Below are 14,589 nucleotides of genomic sequence, written 5' to 3'. Positions count from 1 at the left end.
AAAAAAAGCTCAAGGTCAGTCACTTGGTGGTAAGGGCAGGCTGACTCAGGATAAAATCAAGAAGATCGCCTCCTACTATGGTTATGCCTTGCGCAGTCACAAGCATGATGTGCCAGGGATGCAGAAGGCTGTGCTGGCCACGCTGAAGCACATGTCATCCACTGACCAGACACCCAGGCATGAGCTTTGTCCTGAAGGCCCCAAGTCATGGTGCAAATTCAACAGGGCTGAGGCCAACAATGAGGAGCTGCCGCCGCACGACCATAGCTTGCCCGACTTTGTGTGCGAGGCACTGGAGCCCGTGTTCACGTGCCTTAGTGAAACAACCCTTCTGGAAAGGTGCAGCGACGGCCTCACGCAGAACCCCAGTGAAAGCTTGCACTCTGGGATTTGGCAGCAGGTTTCGAAAACGCAGCATGCCTCATTGCGCAGCGTCGAAAGGGCAGTGGCTGAAGCTGTCAGCCGCTTCAACCAAGGTGTCACGAGGAGCAATGCGGGAATTGCGGGAAAACTAGGGTACAGCCCTGGAGATCGCTCGGTGCTCCGCAGCCTCGAAAAAGACAACATCAGGCTGGAGAAGTCTAAGAAAAAGCACACTGACAGCTGTTCAACAAAAACCCGCCTTGCAAAGCCACACAAACCAGCAAGAGACTCGGCCTACAGTCCTGGTATGCTGTAGGGCAGTTTCAGTGGACAGCAGTGGCAATTTTCTGACAAAAATTGCATTTTGGACTGGAACATTGTGCGTAGATATGCTGTCTATGGAAGAGCCACTTGATTATACTATTCAAGTGTTTGCTACCATGCTGTTCGAGTGCTATTTTGCTTGCTGTGTACTGAAACAGACACACAGCGTTGTAAATACAGTTTCTCATGCCGTTTCGGTGGCCACTGAACTATTATTTTGAGAGTCTGCAGTCACACATTTAGTACGGCCATGTTCACAAAACACAGAGCTACAAAACAGTACCATTTGTATTATGGTAAGTTAATTTCAAGAAAAGCTACTTTGTGTTGAAACTTCAAATGCGTTTTTCTCAGTTCGATGTTTTTGCACACCGTACTCAGTCTTATGGGTGTTTTTTCTGTGTTATATTTGAGCAAAAATGGCAAATGAGGTATCATTTTATTCGTATTGAAATGATCTGGGGGGTGATGCTATTTTCATCACTCGTGCACTCCCATGAAATTTACAGTTAGGTGTAGCAGTGGCTGCTAATTAAAAAAAAAATGTTCATAGTAATTTCATGATCCTTTTTTTTTTTCATGTAAAATGCTTCTGAATGAATCAAAATAACATCACCCCCTACAGTAGATCTTTAGCAACAGTGTCATGCATTCAGATTTTGGTTTAGGAAGACTAAATTTTCATAAAGCCCCGTAACGAGTATGAAACTAATTTGATTTCAGACATCAATATTTTATGAACTATTGCAGCTATCAAAAAACTAATTACAGATTTGAAATCAGCGTAAAAAACTGCTCAAGACTGCCCATTTTCATCTAGCTGGCATTAAAAATAAGAAAAGTTGTCTAAAGACCCACCTCCCCCCTTAACGCGCACCCAAATCTGAGCACACGGGCCTACAGAATTTTTGCCTCCACTGGAAAATTCAACATTTTTCGTTGCAAGTTTCTCTAACAATATAATTTGACTATGCGTTGACTATAGAGACACTCTTTCTGCGATCAATGCTCAAGTACCAGATTGCAATGAACAAGTACACCTTCTCGGCCGCGAGAGACAACGCCAGCACAGACAGCATCTGCTAGCGAGTTTCTTGACTAAAAAAAAAAAAACTGACTGCTCACTTTGCACAACCGTTCACTGGCCACCCCGTATACTTGTGCTAGATCTTGACTCCCAATGTAGTGCCGGTGGGAGATTTCTGTGGTGTTTTGTTCAACAATAATGATTCGCAGCGTGCACATTAACCAAAATGGGACTGCAGGTCTCTGTGTCCGATTGAACCCAGTGTTTTAGGAGAGAAGCCCTGTTGGGTCTTGGCGTGTGTCGTTTTTTGTAGTGACGGTCCACCTGCTTGATCAGAACTGGTTTAGCACATGAGGAAGCCATATATATCACTCAAGCGTATATCAACCGAGTACATGAAGCATTCTGTCTGTGTCTCACTTACCTATCATTTGTCACGGTACCCTGACTACTCGCATAAGTTGCAGAAAATAAGTAACAGTTACATGAGCAAATTTAAATGTGGCGGTCTGTTTGGAAGAACAAATGAGAGTTTATCTTTTTTCACCCTCATTTAGATCACGGACGAACTGCTGGCTGAGGTGGACACAGCTTTCGCTAAAGCGAAAGAGGCAGCCGCCGAGGGTGAAAGGATTCTTGAGGAAGCTCAGAACACGCTCAAGGTGCTCAAAGGTACGTCCTCTCTGCCATGAGGTGGCCTTTTTTTTTTGTAGCGATAGAAATTATATGAGCACTCTCGGCTTATTTTTTGCTTCGCCGTTTTTCTCCGCCGTCATGTCCTGTATATATAAAAGCCATCAAGGAAAATAGTTCAGAACCAACATGTTTGATCCCTCTGTCGTAGGAATCGATAAAACACGAAAGTAAAATGCGTCCTTACGGCAGTTTATTGTTCACTGTACATTGATATAAGAGAATTTGTGCAGTGTCCATTGGTGTTTCAGAATAACACTGCTTAACGTCGATGTATTCACGTTAACGCTAGTCATACACGTCCATCTCCACGGCCACCATCTATCAATAATGATAAAACAAACCCTTGTGGTTGTAGATTAGTGCGGAACCAGAGAAAGCGATGTGAGAGCCAGAGTGACGCGAATGATTGGACGCTGAAGTTTGGCTAAGATCGCCTACTCCCGGCATGTTGGAGCTGTTGAACGCCGTGGCCAGATCAGAAGGAAATGCAACACGCGTTGTGTCTTGTCTGTCGGTCGGCCACGATTTGTCCCCGAATGAGTGTAAGTGGGGAACGCAGAGTTAGTATATCCACATAAAGCAGGCGCGTTTCTTTATGCATTGCAGAGCTGTTTTTGTATGAATGAATGTTGTGAGCAACACCAACGTTTCAGGTAAGATCGCCACCTGTTTGTGTGTTTGGCGTTGACGAACTCACACATACTTCTATTATAAAGGCGCCAAATGAGATGAACGCTTAGAAACGACAAGTTGAGAGAACTTTCGTGGATGTCATGGTGATGATGCATTACTGCACTTTACCAAAAATGCTGAGAGGACTGTGGTGGATATAAAAGACGTATTTTTAAAAGTTTAAAGTACGTGACCATGGCATAGTGAATAGTATGCTTGGCATCAGCTGCCAAGGACCCGGAGAACACAGGTTCGACTTTCGATGAGGAAACATTTGTCTTCTGATCGTGCGTATTTTAAACGTCATGTCCGTGACGGAAATACATCATTGAAGTCTTGGTGGGCCCCGGCATAATAAACTTAGGTGCTAAAATATTTTCGGATGCGCGGATTTAAATAGGGGACCTCAGCGCACGGCTCACGATTTTCGCCGTAGTAACGGTGAGCTATTCGTGTACACAATTTATGCCTATCTACCAAGATTTATGCCTCTCTACCAAGATGGCAGGCAGGGTGCGCTCGGCGGCCTGCTTGTGTACCCGTCTATAGGGAGCCCGCTTATCTCGCGTTGGCAGAGAGTTGTGCGTCTTGGGCTTTCACGGGAGCAATTCTGGCTATAGGGCGCACAAAGGTCACTTTGCATCTCTCGTAATCATATGGTGGTTTTGGGACGTTAAACCCCACATATCAATCAATCAATCAAAGGTCACTTTGCTCGCTGCAGTCTCTTTGTTTATAAAAAGAGCGCACTATTGAAATACAGTGAAGTTACAACTGTGACACTATAATCCGTTTCATACATTATCTGTGACACTGTGGACGCTAGCAAGACTTCTTCCAGTTGAAGACGATGCGTTTGCAACAGAAAATAGTTACTACTAATAACAGATTTTTTTCATTATGACAAAAACTAATTGAAGATATTTCGCACTCTACTAAAAAAAACGCAGATGAATATCTGTTACACGGCTGGATAGCTTGTAGTTTCCACTTAACGTCACATACAGGCTCCCTGTGCTGCATTTGTCATGATGGCGGCCACCTGGACTTTCTATCTCATGAAACAGTGTCAGTGTAAAGGAGGATATCATATAGTCATTTGGTCCCTGCGTGCTCTCCTCGTCTTCTTCTCTTGGCCAGTCGCACCACGGGGGAGAACAGAGAAATGCAAGGGTGCACCGGCATTAATCACATGTCATGCGAGTGTCCTCGAGACACGCCGAGTTGCACGCTTTGCTGGTAGAAGTTTCTGCATAGTTTTTACAGCATTGCACCTGATGTGTAAACAATGTGAAGTTTTCATTCATGCTGTGCATGCCTGTGCATGTAAGTTTCATGCATCCTTTGAGTTTGAACCACAGGTTTAGTGTTGAACTCTGACCCTTTTTTCTTGCGCTAGTCCTGTGTACGTTCTTCTTGTGCGTTTTTTCTTCTTGAGGGGTGCGCTGGGCGTTTTAATCTGGTTTCCATTCTTCCCTTGACGTTCCAATTCGTATCTATCGCATTCATTGCTTTGCGCTTGCGGCGAAACTCTTACTTTTTTTTTTTTCGTGATCTCTAAGTTTTTACGCGCGATTGCATAGGTCGCTCGTTGGATAGTAACTAGGCATCTGTCCAGTGGGGGCTACGAGAGTTTCAGTGGGCTAAAATTGCATTAGGATATTTATCAGAGACTTCAGACTCTGGAGTTTCCCCAAGATGCGCAGGGCCGGCTGTTAGAACCTGAAAAAGAGGATTGAAGTAGTGCGAAGTTCGACCTTCTTGCAAAGTAGGGCTGTGGAAACAGGCGTGACTAGCGAGTGTTAAACAGGAATGTAACTTAATATTGCATGTGTTAGCGCAATTAGCACTCTGAAAAAAGCCAGTTTCCCAGCAAGAACGAAGCAACGAATGTGGTAGAAACAGCTTGGAATGTAACGCTGAGAACGGCAAGCACATCGAAACTTGCAATGCGCTGCTCACGCAGAAATGACGCACGACAACAACACACAATGGACAAGAGGGAACGAAAGTTTACAGCTCGACACTTAATGCGTTGTTTAAACAAGAAATAAGAAGCTGTTCCACTAAAAGGGTTAAGCAATGAATGAGATAGGAACATATTTGAATGTTTTACGAAGCAATGGAGGCTAGTATTTTAGGAGCAGTATTATTCGTAGTAAACACGTGCTTGCCAAGTATCTTGTGGCGTGGCCACCGTAGATGACCGCAATAAGGCTTGTGGTGACGGCATTGATATGCGAAGTGAGGCTGGTAGTAAACTCATTTAGATTCGATCTTGCGTAACTGTACAAAACGCTGGTATAAGAGAACACGGCCACTCCAGGCACACTTTTGGCACTGTTTTTCCGTGTTGAGGGCGCAGCCCGTACAAGCTTCCACTTGCTGTGAGGGCACAAGCCACACGCTGATCATTACCGCAAAAGCGCGTCAACCATCCTCCCCGCTCTCTTGTTTTCTCACGAGATCGGAAAAGCAGTGTTCACTTTGCAGAAAGAGGAAGCTAGTGCATTCTTCCCCATATATATGTATAATCGGCGGTGGCGACGGCAATAACACAGCCGAGACTGTCCATATAATTGCTATCATTATATCTGTACCTTTATTGCTATCGCAATAAAGGTACAGATATGAGTACAAACTAACAAGTGTTCTCGTTGTTACTTCGCTGTGTTTGAAAAGCGTGTTTTTTTTTCCGCAAATGCGGCCTGTGCAGAGAGCGAAGCGACTTTAGTGTAGCCGGCAACTATACGCAATCGTTTCAGTGGTGGTGGTAGTGGTTCATGAAGAAAGAAAGCAGGCACCTAATTTCTGTCTGCCATAAGGCGACACGGCGCAGTGCCTTGCGTAAGCGCGCGAGTCTCCCCCCCCACCAGAGGATAAGTGCGCGGATAAGCCTCTTCCACCTCTGCCACGCAAAGCAAGCGTGGCAGATGAGCGCGCATCAGCGCATCGCGACAAGCTTGGCTCCTTGGTGGCTCAGTGGCTAACGCCGCATGCTCAGGAAGGAAGGTCAGACGTTCGATTCTCTGCATCAGAGTTTTTTTCTGGTTTATTTTTCTTTCTTGCGTTTCCACGTATATATAGATACGTATACATATAGGGTCAATGATGGTCAATGCTGACGCCGGCAGCAAAAACCAGCTGAGAGTGTTCAAAGAATTGCTATCCCAAAAAAAGGCCTTTCAATTTTTCTACACCAGTAGGACAAGCCATCAATCACTATAAAGTGTTTGTTGGAGTACTCGCCAGTACGTTGGCAAAAACAAAAGCAAACATGACAGCTCCACGGGCTACAGAGAAACGCCGCAATTGACGTGACATTTGTGTTGTATTACTACTTAAGTAAAGAACTGCATAGCAGCATTTTGTTTTAGCAATTTTTCGTGCTGCTATGTGAAGCAGAAAGGTGACAGCGCTGGATACATTTTGTTGATTTTGTTGGCTATATGTGAATTGATCCCAAAGGGCGATAATGTGGCTGCACCATTACTGTTTTGCGCAGCCTTGACGGAGAACCATGGCAACCTTGATTACGAATTTCAGTCAACTTTGACCTTTGTCAGAGAGACTGCACGTCGTCTAACACAAAGTGAGCAGGTACAGACAGATTCCAGACACTCGGGAACACGCACACCGCGACCTCCGATTGTCTGAATTGATTGTCATCACAGAGCAATGACCATGTACGTTTTATAGGCTCAATGTTCCTGTTTATTTGGCAAATGATAACACGTGCGTCATACGAGTAAATTGTGGAATGTTAGCCATCAACACCTTTAGATTTGTTTTAGCTTCTGTTGTACACGGTAAAATCACATGCATGTATTTACATTTGCACTATATACAAAAAGAAACTGATCACCAGAACATTGAAGAATGCGTAATAAAACGGCCCACTCCAAAGGAAGCGGGAGTGGAAAAAAGAATGCAACTGAAAAGTCAAAGTCGCTGGGGTCGTTCGTACCCTGTTAAAGCGAGCTTTGTAGTTCTGTGTACCGTATAAAATATCTAGCCGAATAAATTGATCGTGTATGTTGTTCATCACTTCAACATTATGTATAAATTCAAATTTAATGCATTTAGGCCCTACAGAACAAACGTCAGAGGGCTTGCCTCGAACTCGATGTTGTATAATGCTAGCTACTTGCAAGTTCTAGCACACCAAAATAAGTAAAACTTGCATTGTATTGTACCCGCAATTTGCTTTGGTGAACTTCCCACTTTACTGATGTGTATATTGGAAGGAAAAGCTTTCCACAATTCGTGATTTTCAGGAAACTACACTTTGACACGAACGAAAGAGGGGGTTCCATAGTGGCTTATGCACATCATTTGCCGATAGTGGCTTATGCACATCATTTGCCGATGGCTCTTTTTGCACCACTCACTTTAGCACCAGGGCTGCGATGAAGGCTTTGGCAACGGTGTTTTGGACATAGACCGGATTCTATACACGGCAATCCTTAGCGGCACCAACAGATGCGACGCGTCCAGGCACGCCATGGAGAACTGAGGCATAAAAAATTGGCAGTATATGTGCGTGCTTCGCTGACAAAGGTCGTCGAAAGACGATAATTTTCTGTATGGAGAGACAGAGAATAAATTGTTTATTTGTCGTTCTGCATGAGATCGGTGAGTAGGTGTGGTCTCCATGTAGCAGTAATTTGAGAAAAGTTTTTTTTATAGAATGCAAAGCCATTAGTAGGTGGCAGCACTGTGTAGTTTTAGTGAAGTGTAGGAAACACTCACTTTTTTGTTGATAACGTGGCATTTTCAGCGCAGCATTATAAACACTACGATCTTTAGATGAACTATCTCTGCATTTTAAAATAAACTAACACACTACATAATACTCACATTGTGATAGTGCCCAAATATGCCCAAATATGTGCAATATTTGCTTTTTGATTGACAATGTTCATTAGTATGAAGGCAACCAGGACATCAAGATGGGTGCTCGCTCAGCAAAGGGTTTAATTTTCGCTCTGATGGCTGAATCGAGTGACAGAAAGAAATAAAAGACAGACAGACTCGCCGAAGTTTCCACGTCGGAGTATCCCAACAAAAGCTATCATTTTTAATACACTCTTTTACACAAATGCCACATACACGAATGCCACAGAGTACGGCACGTCCTATGCTCCGCACTCGTGTATTAGATGAACGATGATTCTGTAGACGACCAGGTCTTATTGGCGCATGGCTGGGGTACACAGGTGGTAAAAGTTGCTTTTCAGGAAGGCATCTACATTGAGATAACGAAATTCGCCTGGTGTTTGTCTGCTCACAAGTCTCGGATCTCGCGGTCGGTTAAAAAGATAATTTACGACACTGTCACGCGAAGACTGATGTGCTGAAGTTATGTATGTTTGAACACAGTACACCAGCGCTACATAGCGCTCGTCTCAGTTCGGCGTTAGCATGTGTAAACTAGACCGGGACTCGTAGTTACAAACTCTTTCGCTGAAATCTTTCACAAGAAAAAATTATGAGCCATTCTGACGCTGGACGTAACATTAGCGAAGGTGACCGGCCAACAGCGTAGATCATTCAGGAAATTAAAGTTTTGTAAACACGAACCCAGATTCCTTCATATTTTCGCATGGACGTTTGGGGCTAGCATCTTGGCCCATTGTCAGCACGGTCAGCACACAGGCTTAGTTCTGTCACAGCCAGTGGTCAGTGAATTCTGGCATCGAGTATGCGATAATGAAAGCCAGTACGTGGTCATTCTTTTCAGCTGACCTGCTGTCTTCTTGCCAGAAACAGCTGCCTCCTACTAGAGATGAAAATCACGAAGCCGAAATCAACAAACTTATCCTAAGTGCTCATTCCCATTGGCCGGCTGGCTTCTCTACTGGAGTAGTCATCACCATGGGGGCTAAAATGTTCTCTTACGAACATTTTTAACGCAAGTCGCTTCTGCGTCTACAGGCATGTCACGTTGCATTCGTGTGAGGGCGGCTTCTAGTTTGCCGCCATTAGATGAACAATATGGACACGACGATGCCCTTAGAGATGTCAATTCTTCCGACGGCATGCGAGTTGATGGTGCGACATTGAATGGCGCAGAATTCGACGAGAACGTCAAGGCCAGCAAGGACAAGGCGTCGGCGGCACTGCAACGCGTGCCGGAGATCCAAGTACTCATCGAGGAGGCCGAGAACAAGACCAGGGATGCCCGGGGCGCCCTCAAAGACGCCGAGGCAGACGCCAACGCTGCAAGCGACATCGCAAAGGAGGCACAGAGGATCGCCGAGCAGGCCTCAAAGGTGCTGTCCCCCTCGATATGTAACAAAACAGTGTAGTGCTTCTCGCTGGGCTAGTTTTCCTACATGTTTTAATACAGATCATCGAAACTATGCCCAAGATAAGTGCGTGTGTGCCCGCCGCAGCGGTCTAGTGGCTAAGGTACTCGGCTGCTGACCCGCAGACCGCGGGATCTGATCACGTGTGCGATGGCTGCATTTTCCAAGGAGGCGGAAATGTTGTAGGCCCGTCTGCTCTCATTTGCGTGCACGTTAAAGAAACCCAATGGTCAAAATTTCTGGAGCCCTCCACTACCAAGTCTCTCTTAGTCATATGATGGTTTGGGACATTCAACTCCACATATTATCTAGTGTGTGTGTGTGTGGCGTAGGGCGGGTGGAGGAGTGGAAGGAGCAAGCACTAATGTGAGACAGGCCTACAAGCCGCTCATTGCTTTTGCTAGATGCCACAGGTGCAGTCCCTAATCATGCACCAAGAAAGCTGATGCGGAGTAGCACATACTGCAGACCTTCACGTGCCATACTGGTGTTTTATTGTTCCATAATAGAGATAAAGAACGCTAAACTAGTGTACGCCCTTGAGGGTGTTTCCTAGTTCCTTAGTGGACACCAGTACACCCTTACCCCCTGTAAAAAGCTTTACCGCACGCGAGATCAGTAATTCTGGGCACCTGTCACGCGCACAAATAACTCGTGCTATGATTGAGCAGTGATATAGTACCGAAATTTTATTTATTGTATATCATTATTTTCACTAGCAGTCGAAAGTCTGGAAACAAGAAAATTACTTATATCTCCATATACGACACAATCATAGCCCTTTGAAGTGAAGTTCAGACAACTACGTACCTCTTATACATCCCCAATGATACACTAGAAGTATGTAGTGTGTACTTCAATGCAGTATTACCTGAGTGCTCCCACCATTAGAATTAAACGAAAGCGAATGAGGGGCCCATGTTTTCTTGCATGTGAGTCAGGCAGCTACACAATGCCGATCGAGTAACGCTAACTCTTGTTTAGTCGGAATTCAAGTGCATGAATGATGGTGTTAGAAGATGTGAAATTTGCTGAGGAAACAGTTTGCCGCTAGAGGGATATGAAGCTATGAAGCGACAGCTGCCACATTACCTTTGTTATCATATATATCTTATTTCTTTATCTTACTCGCTTTAGGTACTTAGTGCATAAGCGGTCAGACTCGAACTCTCTAGATCGAGGGCGTGGATTCAGTTGTGTGTGACGGCGGCTGCATTTTGATGCTGGCGAAATGTAAGCTCCCACTTAGGTGCACGTTAAAGAGCACTTGAAGTCGTCCGGACACCTCCATTACGGTGTTCCTTACGGCGACTGCTGGACGTAAAACCCCTCAAAACAACCAACGACCATCATCGTTATTATTTGCACAGTCGCGGAGGGCTTCTTCACGTGAAAATTGGTGTGCCTTCTGTGCAAAAGTCATCGGCCAAGAAAGTGCCTTTGAAGATAGCTACCTGAGGATCCTTTTCCATGCATTCGATTATTTGCTGCACTTGACTGGTGCATGCTATTTATATTTGCAGGACGCGATCAATGTGCGCGACGAAGCGGACAACGCGAAGACGTCGGCACGCCAGCTTGGAGACGAAGCCGAAGACCTGGCGCGCAAGGTTGACGACACTGATGCCCGCATGCGCGAGTTCGAGAAACAGGCCCGTGATGATGAGGCACTTGCTAAGGAGGTGAGATCTTCGGACGTGTAGAGCGGTGTTTTTTTGTACAATGCAAACAAGTTTCAGAAAGAGCTGCAAAAAATGTGTCATTTGTGTGTCATTTCGGAGGAGACTATCCTCACCTGCATTTGTGCGACCCTTCTACCTATTGTTGTCAGTGTGTGTCGCGTAACTGTGTGCCTTCTACGCACTGTTGAATTGACACGTGACCTAGAAACTGTTTACACAAGAGTAAAGGATGCATACTGAACAACCGAGGTGAAAGGTAGCTGGGTTTACGTAAACTATGTCAGTAACTGAAATAACCCAAAAGGTAATGGCAATACATAATCTACAATTACTAAACACGCTCCGGAAACGTGCGTCTGATACTCGCACCATTTAATAGAGGGCATCACCGTCTCGCCGAGTGCGCGATTGCTTCTCCCACCAGCTCTTCTCCAGCGCCTTCGTCGCTTATTTGAGCGGAGAAACAAGCAAAACTCGCTGTAGACAAGTATCTCAACTTCCGTGACAAGCATGAAGTCAACAAAGTGCGGCAAAAAGTAACACCATTGTCGCACGCTGAGTTTGTGGACCACACGTATCAGGTTCTACTCGTGCTGGGGAAATTTTGCATGCTTATCTAAAAAAACTTCGAAGACATTGTCGCTTTGGTAAACGGAGCAGCGGCGAATCTGCGACCCTGAGACACTGTGTGCCCGTGCCGCTCACTTCCTCAAGTTTCACTGTTGCCCAGCTGCGACATTCTAGTGGTTATGGCACTCGACTGAGTGGAGTGCAGTGACCTTCACTGGACTCTACGATTCAGTGGACTTCACTGGACTCCAAGATCCAGTGGACTATCACTGCACTCACAATCCAGTGGACTTCACTGGATCGAATCCCGTCTATGGCGGCTGCATTTTCTACGGACGCGAAAATGTCTGAAGCCCGTGTATTTAGGTTCAGGCGCACATTAAAAAACCCCAAGTGGTCCAAATTTCCGAAGACCTCCACTATGGCATCTCTCATAATCATATCGTGGTTTTGAGGCATTGATTGAACCCCGAATAAAACTATTATTATTAGGTTTCACAGTGCTACCTTTACAGTGACACTAAAGGCAACTATTAAATCGTCACTGATTGTTGCAATAGCTGTCCAGAAACCCTATAGTATTACTTTTGTGCCAAAGAAGGGCCTATTTTGAAATAAAATCACATTTTAGTGGTTTGCATAGGGTTAGCGCACTTCAAATCACCCGCCTCAAGAAGCGGACCGACTCACATCACTGTTGCCGTGCACAACGTTGCCTGGCTTTACTGCGCTAGTAGCAGCAGACCAAAAGCAGTGGGAGCCACAGCAGCAACAACGGCCAGTGATCAATTTCCCGTCATTGGCTCCTAGATTGCAGATGTTTTCTGGTTCAACTGGGCCCCACTAGACGGCACCACCTGTCCTGTGTAACACACGAAAATTTAATTTTTGAACCACTCACGCCATTTCCCATAGTAACGTCTGGTGGTTCTTTTTTCCATGAGTCGAACAGAAATGAACATGCAGCATTTTATTGCATCTCTTGATGCATGGAAGTTTCTTTATTTAGTGCAACTAGATCGATTACTAGTGATTAATTGAAGGCGATCTGTCTGATGTCATCGGGATCATTCTGAGAATTTTCAACTGCGGGCCATGGGTTCTTGTGCATTGACTTTAATTTCTCGGTAAGTAAGGCACTGCTATTGATAATATTGTCATTTTAGATGTTGTCATACATTGAGCTTTCACTCTTACATAAATTGTTATTTGACTTTAGTGTCCCTTTAACAGATGATTTCAAATTACACCAATTGCTACATAAAAACAACACTCTTATTTTTGTCTCTGGTGCACATAATAGTGTTTAGAGTGTAACTTTCTTTGTATATACATCACTTTACTACATTTATGTATTTAGATGTGCGAAATTAGCTATTCACTTGTTCAGTGCTTTGTTATTCCTTGTGCGTCGACAGGCCCTGGACAAAGCGAACGAAGCCAGGGCAGGTGCAAAGCAGGCCTCGGACAAGGTCAAAGATGCTGTGGCCACGGTCACCGAGATTCTCAGGGCTTTGGGTATGTAAATGAAAAACACAGAGGAGCTTGCTTTCCATGCAAGAGAATCAGAGCCCGTATCGTGAAAAATGTGGTGGAGGTGGCTGGCAGCGTAAAATAATCATGCTTAATGAAGCCATATTTTGTCAAATGCATTAGTAGTGATTACTAAGGCAAACAGCTCAAATTTCTGACAAATAACACTCGACGAACTGCTGATCCACAACCTCAAAGCTGGTGTTTTTATTCTGTGACTGCAACAGCTTTCTTGTTCAATCAGCCTTCAGCGGCTTTTAAAAGGACCTTTGGTGTTTGGTACCTTGTTGTAATCACCAGAATAGGTGCATTACATTGGTCTTTGTGACTGACGAAATTCCTGAACACTTTAGGTATAAAGAAGACCTAGTGAGTGGGTTGTTTTTCTTATTCTAATCAAGTAGAATGCTATTGCGTTCCAGTTTTATGAAAGGCACAGCTTAAGCGTCTTGTGATAATTCTTCAACAAATATGCAACCAACAGAATGCAGTCCTGCAGAAACTATCTCGTGCGTGTCGTTTCTGTTTTCGGGGTTGGTGACACGTCAAGTTACATGCCCTGAGAAGCGTCCTCGATTCAGTGATTGCTTCATGTAGCATGCATTGCACAGCGTTTCTCTCTCCACGGTTGTCAGCTGCTGCACCATCTGCGTCTGAAAACCTTTTTTTGTTTCAAAAATTTTGAGCAGTATTCAGGAAAATGTCCAATATTTTCGTTCTACGAGAACCACGTGCACTTCATCATTGGTATTTTTAATGGCTGTGAGTGGTACTTGCATATTGTTTAATTGTCCTGATAATGTGAATAATTTGAAGCAGTTATTCATCATGTACAAGCGTTTCACTTGTCCATAACTACTGGCGGCACTACATGCATACAAGCAAGCCTGTTTATTTCGCTTTGTTTTTTTCTTTACATTTAGTGTTTTCGAGCCTTCATTTTTTACATGACGAGCACCGACCAACTAGCTCAACTGTCGTTTTAAGCGAATTTAGGTTCTTTGCAAACGAATTCGCAGAACACTCATGTTTGAGTAAATATTGATGACAGATTCGGAATAGTACGATTCCGCAAATAGTTTCTGACAAAGCGTTGTATTCACGAAGCTTGAAGATGTATCGGTAGAAGTGTTAAGATGCGCTTGCTGACTGTAGTGTCCAGGTTTAATTTGTGTTCTGGTCTAGCTTCGACACAGCCTGTACAACGACAAGATGTCGTTAATGCGGGTCCAATCTTGACAGTACCTGAATTATCGCTCAGTGTATGCTGCGTAGACTTTCTTTTCATTAGAAAACGTATTTCTTGCCGCCCCTGTCATCCACAATTTGCAACAGCTTATGAAGATGTTCGCAATTAGAAGAAAAATGTGGGACAGTCTCAAAGGTGGTGAGTCACTGCCTTCTAATTGCC

At 44.6% G+C, this 14,589-nt stretch overlaps 1 protein-coding gene across 3 annotated transcripts in view; it reads left to right on the top strand.

Annotated features, from left to right (window-relative positions):
* LanB2 (laminin subunit gamma-1) overlaps positions 1–14,589 on the top strand; it is a 205,255-nt gene that overhangs the window by 188,183 nt on the left and 2,483 nt on the right. For all 3 annotated transcript variants that reach the window (XM_037413277.2, XM_037413276.2, XM_037413278.2), the window contains 4 exons: positions 2,272–2,386; positions 9,158–9,357; positions 10,917–11,075; positions 13,064–13,163. In XM_037413277.2, coding sequence (XP_037269174.2) covers positions 2,272–2,386; positions 9,158–9,357; positions 10,917–11,075; positions 13,064–13,163 — 574 coding nt within the window. The remainder of the gene's footprint in view (positions 1–2,271; positions 2,387–9,157; positions 9,358–10,916; positions 11,076–13,063; positions 13,164–14,589) is intronic.

The sequence above is a fragment of the Rhipicephalus microplus genome, chromosome X (genome assembly GCF_043290135.1).
Source record: "Rhipicephalus microplus isolate Deutch F79 chromosome X, USDA_Rmic, whole genome shotgun sequence".
Classification (NCBI taxonomy): Eukaryota; Metazoa; Arthropoda; class Arachnida; order Ixodida; family Ixodidae; genus Rhipicephalus; species Rhipicephalus microplus.
This window is presented reverse-complemented; position numbering and strand designations above follow the sequence as displayed.